The following is a 15,750-nucleotide window of genomic DNA, read 5'->3' on the forward strand; positions in this document are numbered from 1 at the left end:
CAGACGCCCTTAAATCAAGCAATCATCCATGATATCTTATTCAGACTCATTGAATCGTCTTTCGTCTGCTCGTAAAATACAAGACAGCCGCCTACCTCGCGGTAATCGCTAAATCATGACTGTACAGACACTACTAAACGCCTGGTATGCGACCGACTTTTCCATGTCCAGAATCAAATCCCTTTTATACAAGCCTCCTCCCGGCCTCAAGCCCGCCCCTTGCGCTTCGCCCGCGCCCGCTCCAGAGGTACCTCGTAGACATCCGTCCACGCGTCTTCGAACGTCGTCTTCCTCGGCCCAATCTGGCCCTCGAAGAAGTTCATCTTGCGCACAACTTCCATGGCCCCGGTACCGAGCGACACCGTCTTACCCATGATGATACACTCGGACACACCCTCGATCAGATCCGTCCGGCCGGCACCACCAGCATCGAACAGATGATCGGCGGTCTTTTCGAAGGACGCCAGCTGCAGGACCGAGTCACGCATCTTAGCGAGACCGAATCGCGTAATACCCAAAACTTCACCCTTGTAGGTCATGACGTCGGCCAAAAGCTGCATGTGTCGGGGATCGATGTCCATGTCCTTCATGACCTCGCTGATTTCCTGGACGATCGTCGACCGGGCCGCTTCGATACCAAGCACTTCGCGCATCTCCATAATGTTATTGGTGGTCGTGCGAAGGCCGTCTACACCCATCGTGGTCATACACGCCCTCAACCCGTAGCCTTCCACCAGAAGGGTGTTGGTAGTCGACGTCTCATCCGTTCGAATGATCGCACGGTAGGCCTGGGGGTGTCCAAGCACCTGGATATCAGGAAGCATCCGCTTCAGGTGCTTCAACCGCAGGAAAGGATCCGCACTCGTGTGCGCAATCTCAGTCTTAGATAGAGATGCTTTGCTAGACGGCTCAACATCCATGTAGACGTGGATGTGTGAGCGCGAGCATCGGAACTTGAGATCGTCCGCCTTGAACCGCTTGTGGCTCTTGATCGCAGCCAGAATGTTATCGATCTTCAGCTCCAGCGCCAAATCCTGGATAGTCTTCCAGTTGATCTTGACGGTAATGTAGGCTTCCTTGCCGGTCCATGTCTCGCGAACATAGTGGATAATGTCGCGAAGATAAGTCTGCTCAATACGACCCTTGACAATACGGGCGGCAATGATGTTGTCCTTAGTGACCAGCTCGCAAGCAACGACAGGCGTACTGATCTCCTTGGAGGCGTTGATAATTTCCTTGATACGGGGGACACCCTGAGTGATACTCATACCGGCAACACCAGCAAAGTGGAAAGTCTTCAACGTCATCTGCGTACCGGGTTCACCGATAGACTGCGCACCAACGGCACCAACAGCATGGCCGGCTTCAACCTGAGCCTTCTTGTACTTCATCAAGCACTCCGTGATGAAAGTCCGCAGGGTGCGCTCAGTCAACTTGCCCGTGTGGTTCAAACCCTTTTGACTTCTTTCATCAGACGGATCGTTGTCACCGCCGCGAGAAATCAGCTTTTCCGCCTTGGTCGCAACGTACTGCTGAATGGACTCGAGGAAATCACGGGCACTCTCAAATTGGTCAATGCCGTGATCACTGCGGTCCATGTAAGCCAGAGTGTTGCCCATCAGATCCTTCCGCACCAGCTTGGCGCGTTCTTTCGACAGCATCTCCTCGCAGACTTCCATGATTTCAGCAGGAAGCAGACTCGGCTCTTCATTCGAATAAGTAATGGATTCGGAATGGATGAAAGTCCGGTCAAAGTGAACGGGCTTGGCCTTGCCCTCCATATCCACCGGATCCAGCTTGTCATCACCATACTGGAACTGAACAATCGCTGCGGACGAGTTACGGACGGTATCATCGTATCTGGTGGAAAGATCTTCCAAGGACTTCATCAACCGACGAGACATATAACCGGTTTCGGCCGTCTTGACGGCAGTATCGACCAGACCTTCACGACCGGACATGGCGTGGAAGATGAATTCCGTAGGGGTGAGACCCGAAAAGAAACTGTTCCGCACGAAACCCTTCGATGGAGGCTGACGGGCATTCTTCGGGAAATGAGGCAAGGTTCGGTCTTGGAAGCCGTCCTGCACACGTTGGCCACCGATAATCTGCTGACCGACAAGGGCAACCATCTGAGACACGTTGATGCTAGAACCCTTCGATCCGGACGTGGCCATGATCAAAGGAGAGTTGTACTTGCTCAGTTGAGCGATACACTCGTCACCAGCCTGCTGACGGACCTTACTGAGAATACCAGATAACTGGTTCTCCATAGTTTGCAACTCGTCACAACCAGGATACTTCTCGAGCGTACCGGCCTTGTACTTGGCAATAACTTCGTCACAGGCTGCGTATGCAGTCTCGACCAGGTCGTGTTTCGAGCGCAACAGCTTCTCACTGGGATAAACGTCGGTGATACCGATGGAGAAGCCCATGTTTGTGAACCAACGGGCCGACAGTTTTGACAAGCGGTTCATACCCTCGGCAGCCGCCGCTGGACCGTAATCTCTCAGCATGATATAGAACACGTTGTCCTTCTTTCCGGAACCGATAGTGGACTTATCCATCACACCACACATGACCTCGGAGTTACGAATGACGAGCCAACCATCCTTGGGGTCGAGATCCTTGGGTCTCCCATCCTTTGGCATCTTGAACTCTCTGCAGGCGGCGTCCAGGTTGACCAAGCATGGGTCATCCTTGTTGGGCCGCATGAGGATGTTGAAGACTTGCTTTCCAGTCCACAACATCTGGGGTTTCAGCACGGAGGGAGGGGGAAGATCGAAGCGGGTTTGAGGGCCAAGCATGTAAAGACAGATCTGGGTGAATGAGCGACGGTCGAAGAAGTTGTCCTTGCTACTGAGGACGTAAGCAGCACTGATGAAATCCTGAATAGCGGAGATAATAGGCTCTCCGTTCTTGGGCGTAGCCAAGTTGTTCTTGACACCCATAAGTTCCATGGCTTCAGCGCGCGCTTCTTCCGTCTGGGGAACGTGGAGGTTCATCTCATCGCCGTCGAAATCAGCGTTGTAGGGGTTGCAGACACATTCGTTGAGACGGAAAGTCCGGTGAGGGCGGACTTTCGCAAAGTGGGAGAGAATACTGAGCTTGTGCAGGGACGGTTGGCGGTTAAACAGAACAATATCACCATCCTCAATATGACGCTCGATAACATCTCCCTCCTGGAGCTGGTCGGCAATCATGTTCAAGTTACCATACTTGAGGAAGAGCTTGAACGTCTGGCCCTTCTTGGTGATATAATTCGCTCCAGGCCACTTTTTCGTTCCGTTCCGAACTCTCTGCTGCAGCTTCTCTTTGTTGTAGCGAGTCACAACTTCCGGGTAGGTCATGTTCTTCGCCACAAGCTCGGGAACAGCGACCTCGTCGACGCGCAAATTAGGGTCGGGAGAAATGACCGTACGACCGGAGAAGTCGACACGCTTTCCAGACAGGTTACCACGGAAACGACCCTGTTTTCCCTTCAAGCGCTGGACAAAACCTCGAATGGGCTTTCCCAGATCTGCCTTGTTCAGACCCGGAACGTCACTGTTGATGTACACGGCAATTTGCAGCTGCATGTAGTCCCAACACTCCATGATGGTCTGCACAGGCGCACCCTTCAGCAGCGCATTCTTGAGGTTGATGTTACTCTGGACGATATCTCCCAACTTGGCAGTCAAGTCGTCCTCAGTGGAGGCCGCGTCTTGACCAACGGAAGGACGAATACAGACTGGGGGAGCAGGGATGAACTGCCAGAGAAACATCTCCGGTCTAGCCTCCTTCGGATCTAAACCCAGCAATTCACAATCCGTATCGGAGATCTTCTTGAACAGGTTCAGCACGCGCAGGGCGTTCATATCATCCTGAGCCTTCTTGTAATGCTTTTCGACCTCGGCATTTGATGTACGCGCTTCGTCGAAAGACCGGTCAAAGACAATCTTGCTGGGCGGGGGCACCTTCTTGACGGAAGTCGAGGCGTTGAAGGCACGGAATTTGTCGTGGGTGATCTTCAGCGCGCTGGTACCAGCCTTCTTGACCACACCGTTCACGGCACCGCAGTTCTCGCAGTTGCGGGTCTTCTTGCACCGCTCGTTGATCCGCTTCGCAATCTGCATCCGTCGCAAGTTGTCCAGGCCGGGACGACGCATTTCGCGGAGGAAGGCACGGCGATCGGCTTCGGGGAGGAGAATGTGGGAGCATTCTTTGCATATTTCTTGGAGAATGGTGATGACTCGCTTGAAATAACCGACGTGGAAGGAAGGCAGGACGAGCCTGACGTGACCGAAGTGTCCGTTACAGACTTGGAGGGCCCCACCACAGGTTTGACATGTCGAGGTCTTGTTCGAAATACCCATGCGCGCGTCGAGGGGGCCATTGGCGACTACGGCTCGGTCGTGCTCGAGATCAAAGAATTTCCGGTCGGAGACTTCCACCACACCTTGGCTGACGATGTCGTCGTTGGACCTTCGTAAGACAGAGTCAGCATCCCCTCTCCAGGTTGCTTCCGCGACACACGAAGACGAGGCGGGGAGGGGTGAAACAAGAATGAGTTAGGAACCTCAGAGTTACTTACAGGACACCGAACTTCAGTTCCTTGATAACTTTGGGGACGCGGTCAATGACCTGGGCCTTGCCCAGGTCGACCTGCACACCTTCTGGAGGCTGCATCACGGTGGTCAAATGATGATCATGGCAAGATGACAGTGACTCAGCGGAAATGGATGCGACGGCGCTGGAATGGGTGCGCTCGCAAGAAGTAATCACCGCAGTAGTCGTGAGGAAAACTGTCAAGTCAAGCGGCACGCCACCTCAGACCAGTGGGTAGGTAAAATCGGAGAAAAGACGGCGACGACGGGAGGAGGGGGGAGAAATTGCAGACCATTGCGGCGGCGGGGTCGGCGACGACGAACTTTTCTGCGGTTAAATTGGAAGCTCCGTCCGAGGCCAGCTTCCCCCGGTCCGTCCAATCACAGCGCGCGGATACGGCTGCGGCATTCTTCACTCTACTCAGTCTACTAATTATTACTCGGTAAATACCTGTGCATTTATACCGTGGCCATCATGGATTGATGGAATGAAACAACACGTATATATGGTATAATCTATATGCTGAAAACTATGGTACAGTTCATCTCAAGCCCACCCTGCTGTTGCTGCCTTATTTCGACAAGAAATTCTGGAATGCCTTCTGTTCAATCACCACATTGCCCACAGCCCGGAGTCTCTTGCGACCCTCCTTTTGCTTCTCCAACAGTTTGCGGCGTCGACTGACATCACTAGCATGAAGCTTGGCCAAGACATCCTTCCGGTAGGGCTTCACGGTCTCACGAGCCACGACCTTGCGCCCAACAGCCGCCTGGATAATAATCTCGAAGAGTTGGCGGTCCACATGCTCCTTGAACTTCGTCACCCACTGACGACCAAGTCGATCCGCTTGGCTGTAGTGGACGATGCGAGCGACAGCATCTACAGGGGCTTTGTTGACCAACAGCTGCAGCTTGACGATGCTGCTCGGTCTCCAGGCCGACTCTTCGTAATCCAGCGAGGCATAGCCCTTCGTGTTACCCTTGAGCTTACCAAAGAAGTCGTCGACCAATTGCGCCAAGGGAAGTTCGTACTTAAGAATGACCTGAGTGGACGTGAAGTACTCGAGGCTCTTCTGTTCTCCACGGTTGTTCTCACAGAGTTCGATGACCTTTCCAAGGTACTCATCCGGGAAAGTCAGTGTAGCCGTAACGTAGGGCTCGTGAAACTCCAGAACCTTCGCACGTGCTGATTCGTCGTCGGGAAATTTGGCCGGGTTGCTGATGATCTCCTCTTTGCCGTCCTTGTATACAATCTTTACGGGAACTGACGGAGGAGTAATGATAATACTGGCTCCGTGCTCCTGGCGCAGACGATCCTCGAAAACAGAGCAGTGAAGAGTTCCCAGGAAGCCCAAGCGGAAACCGGCACCCAAAGCCTCTGAGGACTCCTTCTGCACTGTGATACTTCTGTCATTCAACATGAGCTGGTTGATACTGTCCTCCAAGTGCTCGAAATGATCTGCATCAACAGGGTAGGCGGCCACGAAAACCATCGACTTGGGTTCTTCAAAACCCGGTAGCGGTTCCACGAGCTTTTCCGATCCCACTTTCGTGTACGTATCACCGATCTTGGCTTCCTTACTCCGCTTCATGCCCGGGTTGAAGTAGACGTAGCCAACTTGGCCAGCACGAAGCACGGTCTGTGGGGTCTCATTCGGGTACATGATACCGACTTCACCAACGTAATACTTGAGTCCGGTAGCAAAAGAAACAAGCTGATCTCCCGCTCGGATCTCGCCGTCAAACACACGGACCAAGCAAATCACGCCCTTGTAGGAATCGTACCAGGAATCGACGAGGAGCATGCGCAGGGGCTTGGTGAAGTCACCGACAGGGCTGTTTAGGTTAGTTCGGATCATCAGCAAGAAAAGGGGCCAGGGATGCATACGCTGGAATCTTATCTACGACCGTAGGAAGCAACTGTTCCACGTTGAGACCAGTCTTGGCCGAGACCAACACTGCGCTCTCCGTGTCCAGCTCGAAAGAATGCTTCATTTGCTGCAGAGCACGCTGGGGATCGGCTGAGGGCAGATCCACCTTGTTGATGACGGGGATCAACTCCAGACCCTGTGAGAAAGCGAGATAGAAGTTGGCAACGGTTTGCGCCTGAATGCCCTGACTGGCATCAACCAAGAGCAAGGCGCCTCCGCAACTGGCGTAACTGCGCGAGACCTCCGCACGGAAGTCCACATGGCCCGGGGTATCGACAAGATGGAGCAGGTAATCCTCTCCCTTGTGGTTGTAGATCATCGTACATGTCTGCGCCTTAACCGTGATACCACGTTCCCGTTCCACATCGAGCTTGTCCAGCACCTGCTTGTTACTTCCAGGTTGGATCGTCCCCGTCAACTCCAGCAACCGGTCGGACAGTGTGCTCTTTCCATGGTCGACGTGGGCAACGATACAGAAATTGCGGTATCGATCGATCGGGATAGCGGCGATTCTGTTCTCGAGATCCGATTTATGGACAGCGGAACTTCTGGCGGAGCGTGATGCGGAGTTGGCGAAAAACCGAACGGGGGAAGAAAGGCCGAATGGCGGCTGGAATAGGCTAGCAGCAGAGCACTTTGGCGCTGCGCTCAGCCACCTGGCTAACTGCAGGCATCCTCGCATCGGGAGGTCTGCACTTGCATGGGAGTGAAGCGTTTGATGGTGGGGGAGGGAGGGTATGAGTTGGTCAGTGAGCGAGATCTTGCGGGCGGGAAAAAAAGGACGGCTTTTGCGGAGACGCTCGATTTGCGCGGGCGGTGGACTGAATTGCCGCGGCGACAAATGGTGTGTAAACAAAGCATGGTTAGCCCGTCACTTTTTCCACTGCATCTGCATCTCTTGCCCCTAACTTACAGCATCCGAAAGTCCCTCTCGTCCTATCGTCCTATACCACTATGTCGGCTGCAAAGGATAAATCCAAGGTTCACAAGCTGTCCTTGAAAGGTACGATTCTACGATTCATGGCCTCCTAAGACAGACTAGTGCAGCACGCTCACGGACAGATAGGATCGGCGAAGCTGGTCGCAGAATTCGTGAGTACTTTACCAAGTGATATGGCTTTTCGGTTTCGATATCTAATATACATAGTTTGAATACTCCATCAATTCTATTCTGTAAGTGTCTGTTTGATAATGGTCTAGCCTACATCGCCTATTGACATTTTCGACCAGTTTCCAGCGGGGTGTGTATCCTCCGGAGGACTTCACTACGTAAGTCCAACTCTACCCGAACTCATCGAGGAACCTCTTTCTAACTAAATCTTTCTACAGGGTTAAGAAATATGGCCTCAACATGCTCGGTTGGTCTACCTCTTTCAATCTATGCCCTCGATCCCTCCATTGATCAAGCCCAGTCACCTCCGACGACCAAGTCAAAGCCTACATCAAGAAGATTATGTCGCAATTGAACAAGTGGATGATGGGAGGGAAAATCTCCAAACTTGTGGTTGTGATCACAGACAAAGAGACTGGGGAGCACGTGGAGAGATGGCAATTTGACGTACGCCTAAGGTCTCCCTCACCAAGCATACGAAGACTAACCGGGAGCACCAGGTCCAAATCTTCGGCAGACACTCCAAGAGCCACTCTTCCAAGTCGACTGGCGACAAAGAGAACGCTACCCCCGGGTACAGACTAGATCCTTCTTTCCAGATTACACCAGCTAACCAGCACCCTCACAACAGCGACAAGGAACCCCAACCCGCCACCGTGGAGAAGACCGAGAAGGAGATACAAGAGGAAATCCAGGCGATCTTCCGGCAAATCACCGCCTCCGTGACCTTTCTGCCCGTGCTCAACGGATACTGCACCTTCAACGTCCTGGTGTACGCGGACGCCGACTCCGAGGTCCCCGTCGAATGGGGCGACAGCGACGCGAAAGAGATCAAGAACGCGGAGAAGGTCCAACTCCGGAGCTTCAGCACGAACAACCACCGAGTCGAGACTCTAGTCAGCTATCGCCTGGCTGATTGATTGAGATTCCTTGTTTTTTGTTTCTTCTTTCAAACGGCGTTGTGGGAATGAGAGGAAGGCGGAGTAGCATCTGGGACATTTGACATACACATTCTTCGGGGACCTTCATACATCAAACCCATGTATTCTTTGCAAAATCGCACACAATGAACGACTTTAATGAGCCAGAGCACTCCTTCAGCGACCTCCTATCGCTAACCGTACCAAGGCAATTCCTCCAATCTATCGAACCACTCATTCCCATTCCTCCCTCCCTTCCACCGAACCAACGCCGCAACCACCCCCTCCAACCCATCGACCATCCTCAAAACCCCCTCCTCCATCCCCACCGTCCACCCTCTCGCCACCCTCTTTCCCCCCAGCACCCACCCAACCCCATACCTATCACCCCTCCACAGCCCAATCCCCCTCTCCTCCTCCCCGGCCACCAACTCCCGCAACGGCGTCACCTCCTCCGGCGGATTAATGCCCACGACCTCGACCGCGACCCTCGATTCGACGCCTCCCAGCCCGACCGCCGGAAAATGCACCTCGGCGAACCGCGCCCGCTTGAACGCATGCGTCACCACCGTCACCCGCGTCGGGTAGCGGCCTGCCACAGCCCGGAACCGGAGCAGTGAGAACAGGACATTCTGGTAGGAGTCCGTGGCGAGGTTCTCGGCGACGACCCGGGCGGGGTGGATGGTCGGGGCGAGTTGGTAGTAGTTGTTGGCGCGGGCCAGGTTCTAGTTGGTTTGTTAGTATGTATGTGACAGTTGGGCTTGTTTGCGTGAGTGTGTGGGGCTCGTCGGTTCTTGCTTCTTTTGCTTTTCTTGGAAGCATCGTTGTATTATGGAATGAATTATGGGCACAACCCTGATCAGGTGGATAGAGCCGGGTACTGTACTATAAGCTAGGCAGGAACTTACAAGATACGATTCTCCTTCCGCTAGGGCCGTGTGGGTTGGTTTCGTGGGACCTCTGTATATATGTACACCCGTCATCCCGATCAGTTTGATTCCCATATGTCCCCTCTTCTCTTGGAGACCGCCTAGCCCAGATTGAGGGTACTCTCCGGCGGGGGGATCATGATAGAGATAGCGGGGTTAGGTGGACATACCCTGAGAACACAAGCAGACTCTCCGGATCCTGTGCTGCAAGACGGAGGCCCGCCTTGACGTGTGCGGTGAACGTGGGCGTTTCGCCCTTCTGGAAGGTTTCGATTTCCCTTCACAGTGTCAGTTTGCGGAGCTGGGACCCTTACACGAAGAGTCAAACAGAAGTTCAGACGTAGTGTACAACACTGACCATTCGTCCTCGGAGAGGCCGTGGGTTGGGCCACCCTTGTATATGGCGTGGCAGCAGACGATGATTAGGTGGGTGAGTGGGTGGGTCATCATCGGGGACTTGGTGCAGTGGTGGAATTGCGTTTCTGTTGCAGGTTTGGGAATTGAGATAGAGGTGGATGATAGAGAGGCTTGGAGACTACTCTACATAGCAGGCACGCAGTTGATACAGCTACATACAAACAAATTAAAGCACTTGACTGACCGATCGGGCGTGAGTGTATTACCTAAGCCGATAATCTCGGTGGCTACCTAGTATACTACTCAGCTGGACTGGCTCTTGACAAATCTGACCAGGATAGTGAGTGATATTGATGTTGGTCGAAGCATGTACGAAGGGAGAAGCTTAGGAGCAATCTCTAACAGACCGAATTCATCCGATTGAAGCTGGCCTCATATCGATAATCTTCCAGCTAAACATCATTAATATACATATCGATCTGATTTAAAAACCATACATCCGTATATGACTGTGACCCAGCCGAGCAATGTGAACGATCCGATGGAAAGGTAGGATGGTGATGCAGAATAGGAAAAAGAAAACAAACAAAATAACCACGAAAGAATGTCATCCACGATCAACAAACTCCATGCGAATCCCATGTATGATATGCAATCACAGAGGTAACTATGGTATCATGTCATCAACACACAGATGGTTGCAAGGAAAACCAGCTTGCCAGACATAATGACGCCGAGAATTGGCAGCAGCAGAGGCGTATGCAGGGGTACAGTGTACATTTGAAAGAGTAAGTATTTTTTTGGTGTCTGCCGAGCAAATGCAATGGTGTATAAAAAAGAAGGCATGAAAGGCGTCGGCAGAGGGTATCAGAAGATGAAGCGGGGGAAAGAAATGATACGATTAAATCAACGGATCGTGGCGATATGTGCAATCATCACCTTTGCGGCATTTCCCGCTTTGCCAATACCGGCAAGGTACAGATCCTGCCTTGGGCTATCTGCTAGTTAGATCGTTGCCTGCATGATGAACGGATTATCCAAGAGATACTTACGTGCTTCTTGCCAAGGTCATTATACTTGTTCCGCTTGGAATAGCTGTACCTGTCATCATCGGTCCCATCATATCCACCAGACTCGCGAAGACGCTTGCGCTCCGGGTCCTCATAATGCCCAGACTGTTGAGGCGGGTTGCCCGCGGTGGGCTGGTTTTGGCCATTGATTTGGGAGAAAATGGCAGCGAGGTTAGGCGCAATGCCGGGTTGAGATGGTGGGGCTTGCGGGGCAGTGACCGCCGGCTGCATCTGCTTTTGTGCATTCATAATGGCCAGGATATTTTGGAGATCAATGCCCTGACCTGTTGCAGGCTGAGGAGCTGCAGGGAACTGGGGCATCTGCAATATAGGAGTCTGAGGAGTTGGCTGCGGCTGCGGCTGCGGCTGGCGGAACATGCTGAAAGTCCGTTCAAGATCTGAGACACCCGCGGCCGCCGGTTGGGCCTCGGGGGGAGGGGTTGATTTTGGTTGCTGGGGCGCACTTCGAATAATCTTGAGAAGATTCGAAATATCGAATGGCGCTTGGGCACCTGCTACGGGCGCGGCTGTAGGTGGCGGCTGAGGTTTGACCGCAGCGAAGTATCGGTTTTGACGGGCCTGCAGAGCTTGTTGTGAGCACGCAGTCGGTCGGTTGCGACATGCAAAAATAGAATACGCACCTTGACATGATCCGGAACCTCGCCAAAGGAGACCGCATCAGTTGTGGGGTCTTCATAGTCGGGTTGCGGGGGCTCTTTGGGCGTTGACGGCACGTCCGCAGGCGAAGTATAGAACACCGTCAGGGTGGTTGCCTCACGATGCTCCTGAGCCTTCCTCTCCGCACTTTCTGGAATTTCATTACCACCACGCTTGATGAAGTTCAAATGACGTTCTTCGTTAGACATGTCCTCGAAGTCAATTTCTAGAGGATTGTCAGTGATTTCAATGGCCAACACTCGAGCATCTTCCGTGAGACTTACCGGACGGCAAAAGATATTCGAGCAACTGCTCCTCGCGTATGCCACCTTCTTCGTCTTCTTCCTCGTCGAGATCACGGTGGAGCTTCAGCACGCTACCTTCACCCTTCACATCACCAGCTTCACGCTGCATGTGATCGCCAGGACCGAGCTCCTCATCAGGGTCATGGGTGAAAAGCCGGACTTCAGTAAGCGACTCGTCGGGCTTCCAGGTGACTCGCAACCGGCGTCGAGCCTCCTTACGAAGGCGCTTCTTCCGTTCTTCTTCCGTCTCGGGCGACTTAGGTTCGGACGGCTGAGCAGGAGTCGTCTCCTTCGGCTTGTTCAGGTCTGCCATGAGGTCCCCGAACGAGAACGTTGGTCGCGGAAGTGCAGGCTGGGGTTCTTTCCTTTCCGGGAGATTGCTGCTTGGAATTCATTAGCCACTCGGTCGTGTCACCAGTGTCATCTCATGCAATCATCTTACCTGGTCTTCGCCGCTGCAGCCGCTGCTCGCTCAGCATTGGATGTTCCCGGTCGTTTCGAGGCCGACGAAAGACTCCCAAACAGATTGGTAGGCTTCGGCGCTACAATATTAGTCTTAGGACGAGAGGGCTGCGCTGCTGCCGCTGCCTTGTTCTCCGGGCCTGCTTCTTGTGGTCGCCGCGCAGGTGCCACAGCGCCAATGGGCTTCGCAGCAACCTTGGAATGAGACGCTACGACTACTCGCTTCGTTGCCGGCTGTCCATTGCTCTCGGCATCGCGAGGTCGTTTAGATCCAGCTAGTTCTGCCTGGGTGCCGTCGGGAGCAGCCATAGCAGTAACAGTGCTTGTTTGTTTACTAGGCGAGCCGTCCTTGGCCGCTGGCTTCGCAGTCTCCTGTTTCCTTCTGGTGGAAGCCGCAGCATTGTCCATGATCTTCTGCGCCAATTCTCTGACAGCTGGGCCACCCTTCTTGACAAATCTGGGTAGCAGCTTGGCAACATTGGTCTTCTGTAGCACATCTTCGTCCATGGTAACAAAGCGCGAAAGCAACTACGAATGGAGATCAGCGTTGTCAAATCATGGGTTAATGAGCGGCATCGCTTACCTTAAGTATATTCACAGTCAATGTCCCGTTGATATCAGCAGCCTGGTGTCGGTCCAGCAAGAACGAATACAGGGCTGCCACGGCTATGGGATGTTCGCCCAATCTGTAAACGTCAGTGATCTATTTTCCTCTGGATTATTGCAAACAGGCTCAAGCAACAAGAATATAGAGTGACAGTATATGCAGCCCCCTCCCCGTCCCACCCCCCCGACTGGTGGAGCCAAGCTGGTGGCCAGCCCATACTCAACGAGTATTGCGGAAGTACCCAGTCTTTATCGGCAGGGACCAATTTCTTTGTTCTCGAAAGGGGGGAGCCTCCCAGTCATGTTTGTTGCCTTGATAAAGGACCAAAGGACTCGACCAGGTGACTCTCCATTCTGAGGGGTGAGCATTATTCACCCTTACTGGCAAACACTCCTTTAATAGATGCCAAAACCCACACTAGGTAGACTACATGGGAAAGGCTCATATTTCGTTTCTGACTTCTAAAGTCACGACGGCAACGATTTGCTAAGTGCGGCAGGGGAAAGAAGCGAAAAAGAAAAAGAAAAAGAAAAAAGGACATACTTCTCGACGATTAGTGGATGGCCCGTTTCCAAAGTCGCACAAACGACCACATCCATGAGACGGCGCTGTAAGACCACATCCTTCTTCAGCTGGGCTGCTTTATCATTATTACCTGTATTCTCGGCCGCCTTCATGGCTTGGGAGCTGTCTTTCCATGCATCCCTTACGGTTTTCACAACGTCTTTGAATGCGACCAGCGCACTCTTGACCTTGTCCACATTAGGCCGTCGATTACGTGGAGACCACACGGCCTTTAGAGCATCATACTTCGCAGCAGCTTCGGGCTCGCTAGGGCGAGAGGCTGGCAGAGGAGACGGCTCCTCGGGTGCCCGATCCTCGATCTCAAGCTCCGAGTCCGAGCTGTCGGTCTCTGATTCCGAAGAGTCAGCTGTCCCGTCCACCTTCTTACTACTTCCCTTGACGGTCGTCTTTTTGGACTGAGAGGTTGGCTGTTTCTTCGTCGCCGACTTCTTTGCCGTTTTACCGCCCTTTGCAGCTGCTAGTGATTGAGTCAGATTGGGACCTAGTTCGTTCAGCAGGGTCTTCAGCAACCGAGGTGCAACACAACATACCATTGAGGGGTAACACAAACTCGTATGCAGATTGCGGTTTGGGGGCAATCGGTTGGCTATGCGCTACGGACTGCCCCATTGCGGGTGGCATTTGCAAGTCTTCCCGATAGAACGGGTAGAGCCTTAATATTGTCAGGAAGCGCGTACAACTGGACAAGGCAGGCGAGATAGACATACTTTGGTTCGTCTGTGCGATCGTATTCAGATGGGTTCAGGTAGAGAAGGTTATTAGGGTGAAGGGCAGCCTGTCGATTAGCAGCAGCTTGCTGTGCAGAGCTGAGGAACTGTGGGTTGATGGTTTGACTAGAGACGGTGGGAGTAGACTGAGTGAACTCAGTGTTGTAACCCATCGGTACGTGCTTGAAATCAGTTAGTACAGCTTTTAAGAGTTCACGGAAGAAGAAAGATTGACATACTAGATTTCCTCCAGCATAGCCAGTAGGTAGTGAGTATTGCGGGACCTGGTGTTGGTGTGGATCGGGTCGAAAATGAGTCGCTTGAGGCTGTGGCTGCGCCGCGGGAGGAGAACGCAGATGAGATTGAGGAAATACATCAGGCACTGGCACGTTCTGAGGAGGATAGTAGGATCGAGGAAATGTGTAAGATGGGAAGTGAGCGCTGTCCGATGTGGGGAGCGGCTGCGTGTCATATGCAAGATGCGCTGAGGAGAATTGCGGTGCTTGACGATATTGCGAAGTCATCCCGATAGGATGTGCCGTTGCCGGTAAGATAGGCTGTGGATGTAACGCAGCTGCTCGCCATGACTGCGGGGTAGTGGAGGAATACAGGCCGTGATTCTGATCTTGAGGGGTCGGCAACGGACTCTGCGGTGGAGGATTCTGACCGAAAACCGGATGATCCCAGCTAATTCCTAGCGGCTGAGGTGATGATTGTTGTTGTGGCGGCTGTGGCTGTAGTTGCGATTGCGATCGCGATTGGGATTGCGACTGCGACTGCGACTGCGACTGCGATTGAGGCTGGTCAGGAGGCTGTTGATGTAATTGCTGTTGTGAAGGATGTGCATGTTGATGCGAAGGATTGGAGTTTGTATACAGCGGTTCGAAGTTGTTCCAGTACTCAGGCGGCGGTAACGAGCCGGGATCTACTGGCGCGCGGTGCAGACCGGGCATGATGTTTTGCGGCGGCGACTGCTCCATTCTTCCGGCTTATCCCCACGCTTTACTTCCTGCTCTATAGCAGTGGCAGCCACAGAAACAACAGCAATGGCCGCCAGTGGAATAAGGTAAGGACAGTGAGGGGTAAGGGAAGAGGGTGGGGAGGGGGGGTAGGTTATGACAGGGTATTAATTGTATGGACTGTTTGTTGCAGTCACAGTGCAGAATGGCTATGCCCCAAAGTGGTTAAGGGTCACATGCATCCACGTGCCGAGAGGTTGCCAAGTTGGGACAAGATCGAATGCCGCTCTTAATGACTGGAGTGGGGGTGAGGACGCAGTCACGATCAGTCTATTGGTCCAAGCTCCTAAAGCAACGGCGGCGCAGCAAATCTGGCCCAGGAGCCCGCTGCAACGAATCAAGGAAGCTGGCCGAGTTTGTCAGCCTGTGCGTTTGCTGATACGTCGGAATTCAGAGGAATAACAGGGAAAGCGGTAACACCCGACCAGAGCGAGGCTCAAGGATAAGGGTACTGTAGTCAGGCAAGACGGGTGGCAACTTTAGGATCTTGTAAATGAATGCGGT

At 53.1% G+C, this 15,750-nt stretch overlaps 5 protein-coding genes across 5 annotated transcripts; 1 reads left to right on the forward strand and 4 right to left on the reverse strand.

Moving 5' to 3' along the window:
• Nucleotides 1-12: 12 nt before the first annotated feature.
• Nucleotides 13-7,259, reverse strand: BO82DRAFT_317699 (DNA-directed RNA polymerase III core subunit RPO31). Its single transcript, XM_025632620.1, has 4 exons — nucleotides 6,475-7,259; nucleotides 5,201-6,422; nucleotides 4,574-4,707; nucleotides 13-4,464 (listed from the first exon to the last, which is right to left on the reverse strand). The coding sequence occupies exons 1-4, from the start codon at nucleotides 7,197-7,199 to the stop codon at nucleotides 207-209; spliced, it is 6,339 nt and encodes a 2,112-aa protein (XP_025488559.1). The 5' UTR covers nucleotides 7,200-7,259; the 3' UTR covers nucleotides 13-206.
• A 155-nt stretch (nucleotides 7,260-7,414) lies between these two features.
• BO82DRAFT_357444 (spindle checkpoint protein MAD2) lies at nucleotides 7,415-8,709 on the forward strand. The gene is made up of 8 exons (XM_025636020.1): nucleotides 7,415-7,520; nucleotides 7,584-7,609; nucleotides 7,665-7,690; nucleotides 7,748-7,786; nucleotides 7,847-7,875; nucleotides 7,930-8,075; nucleotides 8,129-8,202; nucleotides 8,260-8,709. The coding sequence occupies exons 1-8, from the start codon at nucleotides 7,472-7,474 to the stop codon at nucleotides 8,546-8,548; spliced, it is 678 nt and encodes a 225-aa protein (XP_025488560.1). The 5' UTR covers nucleotides 7,415-7,471; the 3' UTR covers nucleotides 8,549-8,709.
• Nucleotides 8,710-8,742: 33 nt separating this feature from the next.
• BO82DRAFT_385978 (DUF218 domain protein) lies at nucleotides 8,743-10,016 on the reverse strand (the record flags this gene model as incomplete). Its single annotated transcript, XM_025638220.1, has 4 exons — nucleotides 9,836-10,016; nucleotides 9,648-9,755; nucleotides 9,457-9,508; nucleotides 8,743-9,273 (listed from the first exon to the last, which is right to left on the reverse strand). Exons 1-4 carry the CDS (start codon nucleotides 9,925-9,927, stop codon nucleotides 8,743-8,745), a joined length of 783 nt encoding a protein of 260 aa, XP_025488561.1. The 5' UTR covers nucleotides 9,928-10,016.
• A 232-nt stretch (nucleotides 10,017-10,248) lies between these two features.
• Nucleotides 10,249-10,566, reverse strand: BO82DRAFT_158516 (uncharacterized protein). The gene has a single exon (XM_025630231.1). It carries the CDS (start codon nucleotides 10,474-10,476, stop codon nucleotides 10,297-10,299), a length of 180 nt encoding a protein of 59 aa, XP_025488562.1. The 5' UTR covers nucleotides 10,477-10,566; the 3' UTR covers nucleotides 10,249-10,296.
• Nucleotides 10,567-10,735: 169 nt separating this feature from the next.
• BO82DRAFT_291508 (uncharacterized protein) lies at nucleotides 10,736-15,180 on the reverse strand (the record flags this gene model as incomplete). The annotated part of the gene is made up of 10 exons (XM_025631733.1): nucleotides 10,736-10,828; nucleotides 10,887-11,483; nucleotides 11,546-11,787; nucleotides 11,846-12,249; nucleotides 12,309-12,856; nucleotides 12,912-13,014; nucleotides 13,479-14,001; nucleotides 14,051-14,172; nucleotides 14,228-14,409; nucleotides 14,467-15,180. The coding sequence occupies 10 exons, from the start codon at nucleotides 15,178-15,180 to the stop codon at nucleotides 10,736-10,738; spliced, it is 3,528 nt and encodes a 1,175-aa protein (XP_025488563.1).
• Between the last annotated feature and the right edge of the window lie 570 nt (nucleotides 15,181-15,750).

The sequence above is a fragment of the Aspergillus uvarum genome, assembly GCF_003184745.1.
Source record: "Aspergillus uvarum CBS 121591 unplaced genomic scaffold BO82scaffold_57, whole genome shotgun sequence".
NCBI lineage: Eukaryota > Fungi > Ascomycota > Eurotiomycetes > Eurotiales > Aspergillaceae > Aspergillus > Aspergillus uvarum.